The sequence below is a fragment of the Oncorhynchus masou genome, chromosome 13 (assembly GCF_036934945.1).
Source record: "Oncorhynchus masou masou isolate Uvic2021 chromosome 13, UVic_Omas_1.1, whole genome shotgun sequence".
In the NCBI taxonomy this organism is placed as follows: Eukaryota; Metazoa; Chordata; class Actinopteri; order Salmoniformes; family Salmonidae; genus Oncorhynchus; species Oncorhynchus masou.
Window position 1 is genome coordinate 76,198,810 of NC_088224.1, and position 15,806 is coordinate 76,214,615.

Consider the following 15,806-nt stretch of genomic DNA (forward strand, 5'->3'; position numbering starts at 1 on the left):
CTGTGACTGGCAATGAGAGTTTAAGCTGGGCTTTCCAATTGTCTTTTTTAATATGTCCTCTCTTCCAAAATGAATTGCTGTAGTAGACCCCTGGGACAATCCCAATGATCTTTTTACCTCATTCAGCACAAAAACATCCAGAGGTTTTGGTGCAATGCTCTCTTGGTCATATAACTTTTTGTCTGTGCATTGCTCAGGTTTGACTATTTGGTTGTAATTGTATGTCCGGCTAATGCTAAACTGTTGATTGATCATCTTTCAGATGTGACTTTAAACGGGTGTCCTGACTCTCTGTGGTCACTAAAGATCGTGAGAGTAGGGGTGTTAACCCCGGTGTCCTAAATTCCCAATCTGGCCACCTAATCATTCCCAGCTTCCAAATCATCCCCAATCATCCCCCCCTCCACTCTCCTGTAACTATACCCCATATCGTTGCTGTAAATGAGAATGTGTTCTCAGTCAACTTACCTGGTAAAATAAGGGTAAAATAAAATAAAAATATATTTTTGCTCTTCGTGGTACAGTATATCAGTAGTCTTGAAAAAAATCTGCATGGCTAGCACTTTCTTTTTTATTTATTTTAAATTTAAATTATTTTTATATATATATTTATTTTTTATATTTCTCTCCAATTTCATGGTATCCAATTGGTAGCTACAGTCTTGTCCCATCGCTGCAACTCCCGTACAGACTCGGGAGAGGCGAAAGTCGAGAGCCGTGCGTCCTCCGAAACACAACCCAGCCAAGCCACAGTGCTTCTTTACACAATGCCCGCTTAACCTGGAAGCCAGCTGCACCAATGTGTCAGAGGAAACACTGTACACCTGGCGATCGTGTCAGCGTGCATTGCGCCCGGACCAAAATAGAAGTCGCTATAGCGCGATGGGACAAGAACATCCCTGCCGGCCAAACCTCTTCCCCTAGCCCGGACGACGCTAGGCCAATTCTGCGCCGTCCCATGGGTCTCCCTGTCGGGAACCAGGATCTGTAGTGGCACAGCTAGCAATGCGGTGCAGTGCCTTAGACCACTGCACCACTCAGGAGGTCCTATTTATTTGTATTTAACCTTTATTTAACGAGGCAAGTCAATTAAGAACAAATTCTTATTTACAATGACGGCCTACCCCCAGCCAAACCCCGGACAAGGCTGGGTCAATTGTGCGCCAACCTATGGGACTCCCAATCACGGCCGGATATGATACAGCCTAAATTCGAACCAGGGACTGTAGTGACGCCTCTTGCACTGAGATGTAGTGCCTTAGACTGCTGCGCCACTCGGGATTGCAGTACACCACACAAGCAGACCTTTATCATACATACCTAAAGTTCTGTTTTCTGGTGCTGATTTGGCTACATGTGTTCTGAAATTAAAGGACAGAAAAATGTCAGGATTAAGCCACAATCAGCCATTTTAACAGCCTGATTGACCCAAAGGGATACTGTACACTTAAGACAGCAAGTCCCAGGGATCTTTGCAGTAGATCTGACTACATTTTAAGTGGATATTTTTTTAATACCCAGTCCAAACACAACACAATTGTATTAACAAAGGGATGTGAACCATATTGTGGTCTACTGCTACATATGTATTTAAAGAAGTTCCTGGTATGTCTTCAAGTGAGAGAGAATCCCCATACAGTTCAATCATGTACGTTGTAGTGGTTCAACATTTCTCTTTGTAGTTTATAGCTGTATAACAACAGAAAGGTCATAGAGTTTGCTCTGAGGCACTGCTTGCATAGCTTTTGAAGTGGGACATCAATTAGAATAGCCAAAGGTGTTGACTGAGACTTGACTGAGAAATGTACTCAAATTAGTACAGAACCTTGCGCCGCCTGCTTTCTTGGCAACCAACATAACAGGGGATCCTCTTCATCTGATCACATTTTGCTTTGACAAGTGACACTGACATGAAAATGACATTTTCCAGTGTGTAATTGATTTAGATTGTGATGTTCCTTCCTTCCCAATCTTTCTCTTTAGAGAGCATTGTATAAATAGACAGATGCTTGGGGGCTTACAGTGTGAAATCTACATAGGGGCAGAAAGTCAGGAAGCTTGGTAAAGAGCTGCGACTTAAAGTATTATCCCTTGGGAGGATAGAGCGCCTTTGGAGCCATTTTACTCTACTGACTAAGGCTGAACTCAGGGCTGCTGCACTTTCACTGTGCTTTTTATTATGGATACACTGCCCTGCACGCACACTCTGTCAAAAGAGACCGATCAGAGCAAATGACATAAACTCACATTCTTTTAATTTTTTTGTTGTTGTTGGTCTGCATTTGGGAGATCTCCTGAAAGCAAAAGAGAACATTATCAATATTTGATTCTACATGCTTAAATGTGGAAGAGTTTGCCTATTGGCATGAAAAAGTTTGCGTAAATATGACAAAACTATTGGTTGTGATGTTCATGCTATAACTTAGAAGAACTGAATGGATTGGAGGCTAATGGTAATGACTTTAGGATCAGCTGTAAATTGATTGTTTCATCATCATAATTTCATAATCAGCTTTATTGTTTGGGTCAAATCTGATCCTCTGGCAGACCACAAGTCTCAACTCCTGCAAGAACAGGTACCCCACAAGATTTAGCTCTGGTTTGTCCAGATAGATAACGTATATCCATGACATGGCATCATATAAATTATAAACTATACAGTTGACAATTTCATGAACTCGCTTATCAGTGAGTATGTTGGGCACACAGAGAAGATGAGCTACAGCTTTTAACATTTGGTCTATTCAAGGTCAAGAGCTTCATTCTGGAAAATGTACTTCGCAATGAAAACTCAATCTAAGGGTACAAAGTGTATGTGTGCTCGTGTGTGTGTGTCTGTATGTGTGCGTCGGTGTGTGAATGCATGCATTTGCATAGGTATGGTTAGGTTAGGTTTGTGCACAAGTGTGTATAATGCATATGTATGTGTACTCACCATGGAAATGGATCGTCCCGAGCCACGCAACTTGGGGTTTTCATCTAGCAGCATGGCAAGGCTACAGGAGCGGCTGGAGGAACGGCTGGGGATGGTGTAGACCTGGGCATCACTGGAGTCCTGCACTGCCTCATACAGACTGTCCATAGAACCCTCCTGGACACACACACACACACACACACACACACACACACACACACACACACACACACACACACACACACACACACACACACACACACACACACACACAATCAGGGACACACTGTTGACTGCGTGGAATTGGCTTGCTGACTGCAGCAAAGCCCACCAGAGCTGTTGCCAGATAATTGAATGTTCATTTCTCTACTATAAGCCGCCTCCAACGTCCTTTTAGAGAATTTGGCAGTACATCCAACCGGCCTCACAACCGCAGACCACGTCGAACCACGCTCGCCTAGGACTTTCACATCCATGTTCTTCACCTGCGTGATTGTCTGAAACCAGCCACCCAGACAGCTGATGAAAATGTGGGTTTGCAGAAGCGAAGAATTTCTGCACAAACTGTCAGAAACCGTCTCAGGGAAGCTCATCTGCGTGCTCCTCGTCCTCACCTGACTGCAATTCGGCGTTGTAACCAGCTTCAGCGGGCAAATGCTCACCGTTGATTGCCACTGTCGCGCTGGAGAAGGGTGCTCTTCACAGGTGAATCGCGGTTTCAACTCTACCAGGCAGATGTAGACAACGTGTATGGCATCATGTTGCAAGCAGTTTGCTGATGTCAACGTTGTGAACAGAGTGCCCATGGCGGTGGTGGGGTTAGGGTATGGCAGGCATAAACTACTGACAAGGAACACAAGTATATTTTATCAATGGAAGTTTGAATGCACAGAGATAGCATGACAAGATCCTGAGGCCCATTGTCGTGCCATTCATCCGCCACCATCACCTCATGTTTCAGCATGATAAGACACGGCCCCATGACGCAAGGATCTGTACACAATTCCTGGAATCTGAAAATGGCCCAGTTCTTCCATGGCCTACATACTCAGACATGTCAACCGTTGAGCATGTTTGGGATGCTCTGGGTCGATTTGTATGGCAGTGTGTTACAGTTCCCGCCACTATCCAGCAACTTCCAGCCATTGAAGAGTGAGTTGACTGATTTCCTTATATGAACTATAACTCAGTAAAATCTATAAAATTGTTGCATGTTGTGTTTATATTTTAGTTCAGAAGACATCATTTCTCAGCTGCACCTCTAGAACTTTCTTGATCCATTACATCCATTGATCCATTTTGTAGTAGATCCTGATACACGTGGTGGTGAATAACAACAGAAACAACAACGCTGCAATCAAAAGCCTGAAGCAGCAATCATGCTTCTTCAACCTGATGACCTTGGATCAGTTTTGAGGACATGTCGGTCAATAATCCTGAGCTGTGTTCAACATTCCCAACATCTGGCCAAGGAGAGGACTGTACTCCTCTAATACAGTTGTGCTTGTGATTATTTCCTACTAAAAATCTATGAAATCTCCCATATTTCGGTCATCTAAAAAAACACACGGCAAAGCTACTCTCTAGTGTAATAGTACTGTAATAGCATCACTTATTTGCTTCCATACACAATCACAGAAATTTACAGTACAAGACACAATTGCACTGCTTCCAATGACTAAACTGAGATTTTATAGCATCATAAAATTTATCAAAAGCCGCTGAAGTAAAGCCCCACAGAAATCCCAGTCTGTTTCAGTCCCGCTGGGGTCAAATCCACCACCAAATCAAGCCATGCCTCTCCAGTGGCATAGCACAGTTTCGCGGAGTCCCCCACAAGTTTTGAGGAAGCCCCCCCCCCCCCCCCCCCCATTTTGTTGGAATTTCTTTTGCCATGGGTAAGAGACAAAAATGTCAAGTGTTATAGCTACTCTCATGCTATTTTACACATTTTGCAGTGAGGCAATCAATTAATGCTTGCCCCCCTCTTCTTGCGCGCGGGGGGAGGCTACGCTAGTGTGCCTCTCACTCCGCTGTAATTTTTAGGAATACATCAGCCCCTCTTCACCACACACGTCTGAGAGAGAGAGCCCGACAATCTGAAGAGAAGTAAAAAAAGAGCCTTACCAGAGAGAAGCAGAAGAGGTTCATCTTTGTGGAGAGGAGAAACTATACCAGTCTCTTTCCCTTGGAGCTGGTGAGAGCCGTGTAGACTGGACAGAGCTGTAGAGAGCAGTGTGGACTGGACAGAGCTGTAGAGAGCAGTGTAGACTGGACAGAGCTGTAGAGAGCCGTGTGGACTGGACAGAGCTGTAGAGAGCAGTGTGGACTGGACAGAGCTGTAGAGAGTGGTGTGGATTGGACAGAGCTGTAGAGAGCAGTGTGGACTGGACAGAGCTGTAGAGCGGTGTGAAGTCACTCCAACAGAAACACAACAGCCCTCCGCTAGTCACTAGTCAAGGGCAGGCTGCCTGCCGTCTGCTCAGATTAATACCACAATACCACACCCATCCCATAATCCAATAGAAGGAGGGACCATTACTCCATTCGACCAAAGAGACCTCATTCATTCACAAAAGAAGCCCCTCACTGGAGTACCAGAATACTAGATTAAGCCATGGGGTGGATAGAAAGTCAATGTTTCTGGTGCTATGCTTTCATAGGTTATTTCAGCGGATCACTAATACTACTGAATGACGTGAACAGTGATTTAGAGGTATTGAGTTCATAATGGTGTGATGTTTTCCACTTCCAGCTTATGCATATTACTGACGTATGTTCTTCTTTAAACAGGTCTGTTAGAGATGGATAGCTTTGTTCAGTATTTCAGAAGCACAGAGTCACTTCCTCTTTTGGTACCATATCACAACATTTATAATACTACTGAAAAGGCTTGAGCTCATTTGACTGTGCTACTGCTCTTTGACCTCCGCAATAGTTCAAATAGTCAGGCGTGCAAAAACATTAGCTTTGTGATCAGGAATATTATCAGAAGTCTATTATTCATATCATTCACATTTGCAAACTAGCAATTTCCTATTTTCTGTAAACGATCAGAAATGTATTCGAAATAAATTGTACCTGGATAAGCCGATTCTCAATCAACTTCTGGGAAATCCTGGAAGCTCTTTGTTCAATTGGGTTTTGATGTTAATGTGATATGCACGCTACTTCCTGTTTTTTTCTTCAGCTTGGGATATGTAAATGGTATTATTTAAATGTAAAAATGTTGGTAAGCTGCCATTTCATAAATGTATTACTCTTATAAGCATTAATACTACAGTATTACCACAGTTGGCTATCCCACAAGTCCATGAGGAAATACTACCTTGTATTAAAGCGCAATGGAAAGGAGACATTATTGAATGTTATTGAACTGCATAAAAGGAATAGTTGAAAATGTTATATGATTCTTAGAAAGGTTTTTGGGGTATAAATTAGTGTTCAGAAAATACCAGTCAAGTGTTCTTCTCTCTATCTCTCTCTATCTCTCTCTGTCTCTCCATCTCTCTCACTCTATCTCTCTCTCTCCATCTCTCTCACTCTATCTGTCTCTCTCCATCTCTCTCACTCTATCTGTCTCTCTCTCCATCTCTCTATCTCTATCTGTCTCTCTCACTCTATCTCTCTCTCTCCATCTCTCTCACTCTATCTCTCTCTCTCTCCATCTCTCTATCTCTCTCTGTCTCTCCATCTCTCTCGCTCTATCTGTCTCTCTCTCTCCATCTCTCTATCTGTCTCTGTCTCTCCATCTCTCTCACTCTATCTGTCTCTGTCTCTCCATCTCTCTCACTCTATCTGTCTCTCTCACTCTATCTCTCTCTCCTCCATCTCTCTATCTCTCTGTCTCTCCATCTCTCTCGCTCTATCTGTCTCTCTCTCTCCATCTCTCTATCTCTCTCTGTCTCTCCATCTCTCTCACTCTATCTGTCTCTGTCTCTCCATCTCTCTCACTCTATCTGTCTCTCTCACTCTATCTCTCTCTCTCTCCATCTCTCTATCTCTCTCTGTCTCTCCATCTCTCTCGCTCTATCTGTCTCTCTCTCTCCATCTCTCTATCTCTCTCTGTCTCTCCATCTCTCTCACTCTATCTGTCTCTGTCTCTCCATCTCTCTCACTCTATCTGTCTCTCTCACTCTCTTTCCTCCCCTTTTTATTCTTTCTTCAGGATTAAAGAAGTAGTCCATATCACAGCTTAAGTTAAGTGTCTTTTAAGTGTCTTTTCTGCTCCGCTTTCATCTGTTTCCCCTTCTCATTTACATTTTTACATTTAAGTCATTTAGCAGACGCTCTTATCCAGAGCGACTTACAAATTGGTGAATTCACCTTCTGACATCAGTGGAACAGCCACTTTACAATAGTGCATCTAAATCATTTAAGGGGGGGTGAGAAGGATTGCTTTATCCTATCCTAGGTATTCCTTGAAGAGGTGGGGTTTCAGGTGTCTCCGGAAGGTGGTGATTGACTCCGCTGTCCTGGCGTCGTGAGGGAGTTTGTTCCACCATTGGGGGGCCAGAGCAGCGAACAGTTTTGACTGGGCTGAGCGGGAACTGTACTTCCTCAGTGGTAGGGAGGCGAGCAGGCCAGAGGTGGATGAACGCAGTGCCCTTGTTTGGGTGTAGGGCCTGATCAGAGCCTGGAGGTACTGCGGTGCCGTTCCCCTCACAGCTCCGTAGGCAAGCACCATGGTCTTGTAGCGGATGCGAGCTTCAACTGGAAGCCAGTGGAGAGAGCGGAGGAGCGGGGTGACGTGAGAGAACTTGGGAAGGTTGAACACCAGACGGGCTGCGGCGTTCTGGATGAGTTGTAGGGGTTTAATGGCACAGGCAGGGAGCCCAGCCAACAGCGAGTTGCAGTAATCCAGACGGGAGATGACAAGTGCCTGGATTAGGACCTGCGCCGCTTCCTGTGTGAGGCAGGGGCGTAGCGGATGTTGTAGAGCATGAACCTACAGGAACGGGCCACCGCCTTGATGTTAGTTGAGAACGACAGGGTGTTGTCCAGGATCACGCCAAGGTTCTTAGCGCTCTGGGAGGAGGAAACAATGGAGTTGTCAACCGTGATGGCGAGATCATGGAACGGGCAGTCCTTCCCCGGGAGGAAGAGCAGCTCCGTCTTGCCGAGGTTCAGCTTGAGGTGGTGATCCGTCATCCAGACTGATATGTCTGCCAGACATGCAGAGATGCGATTCGCCACCTGGTCATCAGAAGGGGGAAAGGAGAAGATTAATTGTGTGTCATCTGCATAGCAATGATAGGAGAGACCATGTGAGGTTATGACAGAGCCAAGTGACTTGGTGTATAGCGAGAATAGGAGAGGGCCTAGAACAGAGCCCTGGGGGACACCAGTGGTGAGAGCGCGTGGCGAGGAGACAGATTCTCGCCACGCCACCTGGTAGGAGCGACCTGTCAGGTAGGACGCAATCCAAGCGTGGGCCGCACCGGAGATGCCCAACTCGGAGAGGGTGGAGAGGAGGATCTGATGGTTCACAGTGTCGAAGGCAGCCGATAGGTCTAGAAGGATGAGAGCAGAGGAGAGAGAGTTAGCTTTAGCAGTGCGGAGGGCCTCCGTGATACAGAGAAGAGCAGTCTCAGTTGAATGACTAGTCTTGAAACCTGACTGATTTGGATCAAGAAGGTCATTCTGAGAGAGATAGCGGGAGAGCTGGCCAAGGACGGCACGTTCAAGAGTTTTGGAGAGAAAAGAAAGAAGGGATACTGGTCTGTAGTTGTTGACATCGGAGGGATCGAGTGTAGGTTTTTTCAGAAGGGGTGCAACTCGCTCTCTTGAAGACGGAAGGGACGTAGCCAGCGGTCAGGGATGAGTTGATGAGCGAGGTGAGGTAAGGGAGAAGGTCTCCGGAAATGGTCTGGAGAAGAGAGGAGGGGATAGGGTCAAGCGGGCAGGTTGTTGGGCGGCCGGCCGTCACAAGAAGCGAGATTTAATCTGGAGAGAGAGGGGAGAAAGAGGTCAGAGCACAGGGTAGGGCAGTGTGAGCAGAACCAGCGGTGTCGTTTGACTTAGCAAACGAGGATCGGATGTCGTCGACCTTCTTTTCAAAATGGTTGACGAAGTCATCTGCAGAGAGGGAGGAGGGGGGAGGAGGATTCAGGAGGGAGGAGAAGGTGGCAAAGAGCTTCCTAGGGTTAGAGGCAGATGCTTGGAATTTAGAGTGGAAGAAAGTGGCTTTAGCAGCAGAGACAGAGGAGGAAAATGTAGAGAGGAGGGAGTGAAAGGATGCCAGGTCCGCAGGGAGGCGAGTTTTCCTCCATTTCCGCTCGGCTACCCGGAGCACTGTTCTGTGAGCTCGCAATGAGTCGTCGAGCCACGGAGCGGGAGGGGAGGACCGAGCCGGCCTGGAGGATAGGGGACATAGAGAGTCAAAGGATGCAGAAAGGGAAGAGAGGAGGGTTGAGGAGGCAGAATCAGGAGATAGGTTGGAGAAGGTATGAGCAGAGGGAAGAGATGATAGGATGGAAGAGGAGAGAGTAGCGGGGGAGAGAGCGAAGGTTGGGACGGCGCGATACCATCCGAGTAGGGGCAGTGTGGGAAGTGTTGGATGAGAGCGAGAGGGAAAAGGATACAAGGTAGTGGTCGGAGACTTGGAGGGGAGTTGCAATGAGGTTAGTGGAAGAACAGCATCTAGTAAAGATGAGGTCGAGCGTATTGCCTGCCTTGTGAGTAGGGGGGGAAGGTGAGAGGGTGAGGTCAAAAGAGGAGAGGAGTTGAAAGAAGGAGGCAGAGAGGAATGAGTCAAAGGTAGACGTGGGGAGGTTAAAGTCGCCCAGGACTGTGAGAGGTGAGCCGTCCTCAGGAAAGGAGCTTATCAAGGCATCAAGCTCATTGATGAACTCTCCGAGGGAACCTGGAGGGCGATAAATGATAAGGATGTTAAGCTTGAAAGGGCTGGTAACTGTGACAGCATGGAATTCAAAGGAGGCGATAGACAGATGGGTAAGGGGAGAAAGAGAGAATGACCACTTGGGAGAGATGAGGATCCCGGTGCCACCACCCCGCTGACCAGAAGCTCTCGGGGTGTGCGAGAACACGTGGGCGGACGAAGAAAGAGCAGTAGGAGTAGCAGTGTTGTCTGTGATGATCCATGTTTCCGTCAGTGCCAAGAAGTCGAGGGACTGGAGGGAGGCATAGGCTGAGATGAACTCTGCCTTGTTGGCCGCAGATCGGCAGTTCCAGAGGCTACCGGAGACCTGGAACTCCACGTGGGTCGTGCGCGCTGGGACCACCAGATTAGGGTGGCCGCTGCCACGCGGTGTGGAGCGTTTGTATGGTCTGTGCAGAGAGGAGAGAACAGGGATAGATAGACACATAGTTGACAGGCTACAGAAGAGGCTACGCTAATGCAAAGGAGATTGGAATGACAAGTGGACTACACTTATCGAATGTTCAGAACGTTAAGCTTACGTAGCAAGAATCTTATTGACTAAAATTATTGAAATGATACAGTACTGCTGGAGTAGGCTAGCTGGCAGTGGCTACGTTGTCTCCTAACCTGAAATGAGCAGAGCAGCGTTACAGTAGAAGCCTACATAGCGTGCTCTTCCACAGTTGGCCTGGGAATGTGGAAAACAAGTGGGGTGCATGTTCGTGTTCGAGACCCTGCTGTGATTCAGTATATAGGATGAGAGACCTAGACATGCGAGAATGTAGTATGTACTCTTACATCACTGTACAATATCCTCAATAAGCACTCTCCCTCCCAGACACCCACCACTCAACACAGCAGGGGACCTTAACAACTGACAGCTTATTTACCCAAGTCATTTTCTCCACCCTTAATGTGTATAGTTATGTTGTGTACGATGCATTTGGAAAGTATTCAGACCCCTTGACTGTTTCCACATTTTGTTACGTTACAGTCTTTCAACATTTATTAAATAGTTATAATGACAAAGCATTTATTAAATTGCCATAATGACAAAACAAAAACAGTTTTTTGAAATCTTTGCACAGCTATAAAAAAAGTCAAACGGGAAATATCACATATACATAAGTATTCAAACCCTTTCCTCAGTACTTTCTTGAAGCACCTTTGGCAGATATTACAGTATTGGGTCTTTTTGGGTATGATGCGACAAGATTGGCACACCTGTATTTGAGGAGTTTCTCACATTCTTCTCTGTAGATCCTCTCAAGCTCTGTCAGGTTGGATGGGGAGAGTTGCTACACAGTTATTTTTTGGACTTTCCAGAGATGTTCGATCGGGTTCAAGTCCAGGCTCTGGTTGGGCCACTCAATGACATTCACAGACTTTTCCCGAAGCCACTCCTGTATTGTCTTTGTGCTTCGGGTCGTTGTCCTGTTGGAAGGTGAAACTTCGCCCAAGTCTGAGGTCCTGAGTTCTCTGGAGCAGGTTTTCATCAGGGATCTCTCTGTACTTTGCTCCGTTCATCTTTCTCTCGATCCTGACTGGTCTCCCAGTCCCTGCCACTGAAAAAAATCCCAATGCCACAATGCTGCCACCACCATGTTTCACCGTAGCGATGGTGCCAGGCTTCCTCCAGACGTGACACTTGGCATTCAGGCCAAAGTGTTCAATATTGGTTTCATCAGATCATCTTGTTTTCATGGTCTGAGAGTCTTTAGGTGCCTTTTGACCCCTCCTGTCTCAGACTCCAGTATTTATGTTGCAGTAGTTTATGTGTCGGGAGGCTAGGGTCAGTTTGTTATATCTGGAGTACTTCTCCTGTCCTATTCTGTCCTGTGTGAATTTAAGTGTGCTCTCTCTAATTCTCTCTTTCTTTCTCTCTTTCTTTCTCTCTCTCGGAAGACCTGAGCCCTAGGACCATGCCTCAGGACTACCTGACATGATGACTCCTTGCTGTCCCCAGTCCACCTGGCCGTGCTGCTGCTCCAGTTTCAACTGTTCTGCCTTATTATTATTGGACCATGCTGGTCATTTATGAACATTTGAACATCTTGGCCATGTTCTGTTATAATCTCCACCCGGCACAGCCAGAAGAGGACTGGCCACCCCACATAGCCTGGTTCCTCTCTAGGTTTCTTCCTAGGTTTTGGCCTTTCTAGGGAGTTTTTCCTAGCCACCGTGCTTCTACACCTGCATTGCTTGCTGTTTGTTTTAGGCTGGGTTTCTGTTACAGCACTTTGAGATATCAGCTGATGTATGAAGGGCTACATAAATAAATTTGATTTGATTTGAATTAAAGAGTTATGTTCGCTTACTACGCTGCGCCTTGTTCTCCTCTTTATGACGACCGTGACACTGAGCTCAATTTCAAAATCTGATAGCAAACGGTCTGAATACTTAGGTAAATAAAGTATTTCTGTTTTTTATTTTTAATACATATGCAAACATTTCTAAAAACCTGTTTTCACTTTGTCATTATGGGGCACTGTGTGTAGACTGACAAGGAACATTTTAATTTAATCAATTTTAGAATAAGGCTGTAACATAACAGAATGTGGAAGAAGTCAAGGGGTCTGAATCCTTTCTGAATGCACATATTGAGAGGTCTGCAGGTCTCAATATCTTCCCTGTTAAAATGAAGGTAATGCTGATTCTGGTGACTTTTGTTCTCTACTGTAAGTTAGGCAACTGCATGAGTTTATCATAAAGCCTGCTTAATAACAGTGTATCTTATGATTCAAAATAGATATTAAAACAATAATGGAAAGCTGTATACCAGGCCGCTAATTGTCTACAGGGTTGTAGTTGTTGGATCACAATGGGAAAAGGAAACAAATAATTGAATTCAGAAATTCATTTGTATAACATTTCTTTAATTTGATTGAATGCCGAACATGCCATTCATGACATTCATATCATAATGTATTGTTTTAATGCACAATATCTAATCCATTTGAGTGCTGTTTCTGTAAACTGTAAACCAGTTTCTGCCTTTTCTGGGCAACTATAAATTGATAAAAGTGCCCTGTAAGATCAGAGAAAGCAAGGTTTTCTGGGATTACATTTGCTCTTTTGTTCATGGGATGTGTGTTTTATATTGACCCCTTTATGAGGACTGAATGAAACACCCTTCACATGATGTGTAAAGGAGTGAAGGTTGTCTGTCTAAAGCTCCAGGGTTATTTTTAACACCCACAAATCCTCAATCTCAACATTTTGGAGCTCTAATGGAAAAGGAAATAATGGCTGGAAGATAAATACATATCTAGACGGGACCATTATTTCCCATTTAATTAAGATGACCAGCCACAGACCACCCACTGGGCATGCACTGGCTGAATCAACATTGTTTCCATGTCATGTCAATGAAATTTTGTTGAATAGACGTTAGACGTTGAATAGACGAATGGACGTTGAATTGACGTCTTGACATGTGCTGAGTGACGACATTTAAACATTTGCCTTATCTACAGTTAAGCAGAATAAGATGATTTTGTATGTATGAAGTCTTCCTCTTTTCTCCCTCAAAAACATACTCTTACTTCCATTTTCTTCGTTCTTAATCTCTCAAAAACAAAGCAAACTACACCATGATCAAGCATACTTTTTTCAGAGGGAGGGAGAGTGGAGTTGAGTTGCCAGGTGAGTCGTACAGGTTCTCCATAACTCCCCCTCATCGGAGGGATTTAGGTAATCCTGCCTGCCCAGATGCATACGGCTACAACAGGCAGGCATTGTCACTGTCTGGCGACCCACATCCCAGCAGGAGGCCATGAGCCAGCATGACCCACTCAGGAGCATCCGGAGAGAGAGGAGATTAGGAGAGGCTACACTAGCTGCCTGGCTGGGGCGCCTCTTAGTATTCATTTATAAAAGTGACACACCAGCATCACAGCTCAGGCATTGGAAATCCTCATTGCTGTAAAACCTCCACATCTGTGAATATCATAGTTTAATGGCATTAATTCAAGCCATAGAAGGACAGCAGAAACAGATGAATCGTTCAAAGGGCTTGCTGTACCCCAAAATATTGATAGATTCATACGGTTTTGTTATTGTTAAGATTATCACAAATAATAGCACTGACTTTGCTGATAACTTCTTTATTGAGGAACAATGTACTTACTACGACTGTGATATGTGGTTGTCTCACCTAGCTATCTTAAGATGAATGCACTAAATGTACGTTAGATAAGAGTGTCTGCTAAATGGCTAAAATATAAATGTATGTTATTCAAAGGTTATAATGTATCCCGATATTCTAACGTATTTCCCACACAACATTCTACTGTATTTAAACAGAAGGTGAAAGTGTTTAGTGGCGATAGCTCTCTGTGGATCATGTCAGTTCTCACACAGGTCTCCCTGGCAACAGTAGGCGTTGACACCCGAGACACACATCTCCTCACAGGTACGAGTCACTGTGTCCGCTGTGAAGGAAAAGAAGGAAGAAGAAAATGTTTGAGCAATTTACAGATGATTATTGCACTCAGTTGATTCATAATACATATATTACATATTATCGATAGAGATTGAAAGACATGAATGAAAGAATAAAAATGGAATATTTACCAGTCACCACAGTTCTGCAGTACATACTCGATGGTGGACATTCTGTCTCTTGCTTGCAGTCAGCATCAGCCATGTCACAGGTGTAACACCTAAGTGTGAGCACTGTGGAGAAATGGACGTTTAGAGCAGAAGTGATGATAGGATTCTTAAAGTGTGGATCATCATTAGCTTATCAAATAATTGGTTATGAGAAAGTTAGTTGTAAGTCTGTGAAGAGGAGTATGAGCATTTTAATTCCTTTACTAAGTTACTGAAGATCCTTCACTGTTATAACATTAAACTTTTCACCTAACTAACATAGGTCAACAACATAATGAATAATAGGCTACATATTAATCATTTTGCCCTGGACCTGAAATATAGATTTTTAAAGCACACCTCAACCAAGACTTGCACCTATCATTGCAGTGATATTTCCTATTTGATTTCAAAGAAACGTATTTATAAACCAGTCTCTATTTATTATGTTTGCTCACCTTGAGTGCTACAGAGCAGCACCAGCAGCATGGTTGTAAGTAGCAGGGTCCTCATTATGTCCAGTAGTGTGAAGGAGCAACCTACAACTGCAGCTTTTATACTGGTACACCTTGTACTGCCCCGAGAACTCACTTAAACAGGCTGCTTTATTTCCTTGTGAATCACAATGCACTTACAGTAAATGCATTCCTTTCCCCTTCATTTTCTAAGAGAAATTCAAGTAATCAGCAAGACAATGAGGAGGAGCAACTACAGTGGAGGGACTGATTGGGATCTTTATTTGACAATCAATAATCATTTCAAAGATGATCTGATGATGTTCGATTGTCTACTGTAGAGGATGGAAATTGTAGGATTGAATATGACTTAAACATGTATGTCCTGCTAGTTGACGTCTACTAAAATCACCCTAGTCCTGCACTGAAAGCACTTTCAATGAGCTTGATTTTTTTATATTATATTTATATTTCACAGATAAGCCCTTGGTGTGTACTTTTGTGGCGTGTATTTATTTCATAAGTTGACCTGCTTATAGATGGTGAAGTGGTTTTTCAGTCCTCTCTATGTTCAAAGAATGCGGTCTTCCCAGTGAATCTGGCAGCAGCATCTGGGCATGCAAATCAGACAATAGAGTGTTATCCCCATTGCTGGGAAATAACCAGGAAATAACCTGGTTAAAGAAGCTAACCAGTTGAACTAAATTCTCTAATTATAGTCCAAACAACTCAATGAATAGAACCTCACAAGCACAGGCCTATTCATTAACTTAAAAAAACATATTCATTTCAGAAGTTTTCATATTGGGATGCACACCTGCCCATTCTTTCTCCAGAGGCCCTATTATTAGCCAAATAATTATACATATGTGCATAAACATCAACTTAGACAGGACCACTGTGCTACAGATGGACCAGCCCATCTGGCATTTGCCCTATGGCCAGTCTGCCTCTGTAGGAA

At 44.5% G+C, this 15,806-nt stretch overlaps 1 protein-coding gene and 1 long non-coding RNA gene across 2 annotated transcripts in view; both read right to left on the minus strand.

The window, feature by feature from the left end:
* The window catches only part of LOC135553080 (uncharacterized), a 2,474-nt gene extending 203 nt beyond the window's left edge, over positions 1 to 2,271 (minus strand). The window contains exons 1-2 of the long non-coding RNA XR_010457551.1: positions 2,248 to 2,271; positions 1,321 to 1,361 (exon numbers count right to left, since the gene is read on the minus strand). This is a non-coding gene — a long non-coding RNA (uncharacterized LOC135553080). The remainder of the gene's footprint in view (positions 1 to 1,320; positions 1,362 to 2,247) is intronic.
* An 11,616-nt stretch (positions 2,272 to 13,887) lies between these two features.
* ly6d (lymphocyte antigen 6 family member D) lies at positions 13,888 to 14,955 on the minus strand. Its single transcript, XM_064982747.1, has 3 exons — positions 14,849 to 14,955; positions 14,373 to 14,474; positions 13,888 to 14,230 (listed from the first exon to the last, which is right to left on the minus strand). Exons 1-3 carry the CDS (start codon positions 14,901 to 14,903, stop codon positions 14,145 to 14,147), a joined length of 243 nt encoding a protein of 80 aa, XP_064838819.1. The 5' UTR covers positions 14,904 to 14,955; the 3' UTR covers positions 13,888 to 14,144.
* Positions 14,956 to 15,806: the final 851 nt, after the last annotated feature.

What these genes read in the sequence shown, in the direction of transcription:
- ly6d (XM_064982747.1), bottom strand. Translation starts at nt 14,903, where the DNA reads ATGAGGACCCTGCTACTTACAACCATGCTGCTGGTGCTGCTCTGTAGC. An exon ending in GCTGCTCTGTAGCACTCAAG is followed by an intron (nt 14,475 to 14,848) that starts GTGAGCAAACAT and finishes ATTTCTCCACAG; the next exon opens with TGCTCACACTTAGGTGTTAC. An exon ending in CTGCAGAACTGTGGTGACTG is followed by an intron (nt 14,231 to 14,372) that starts GTAAATATTCCA and finishes TTTCCTTCACAG; the next exon opens with CGGACACAGTGACTCGTACC.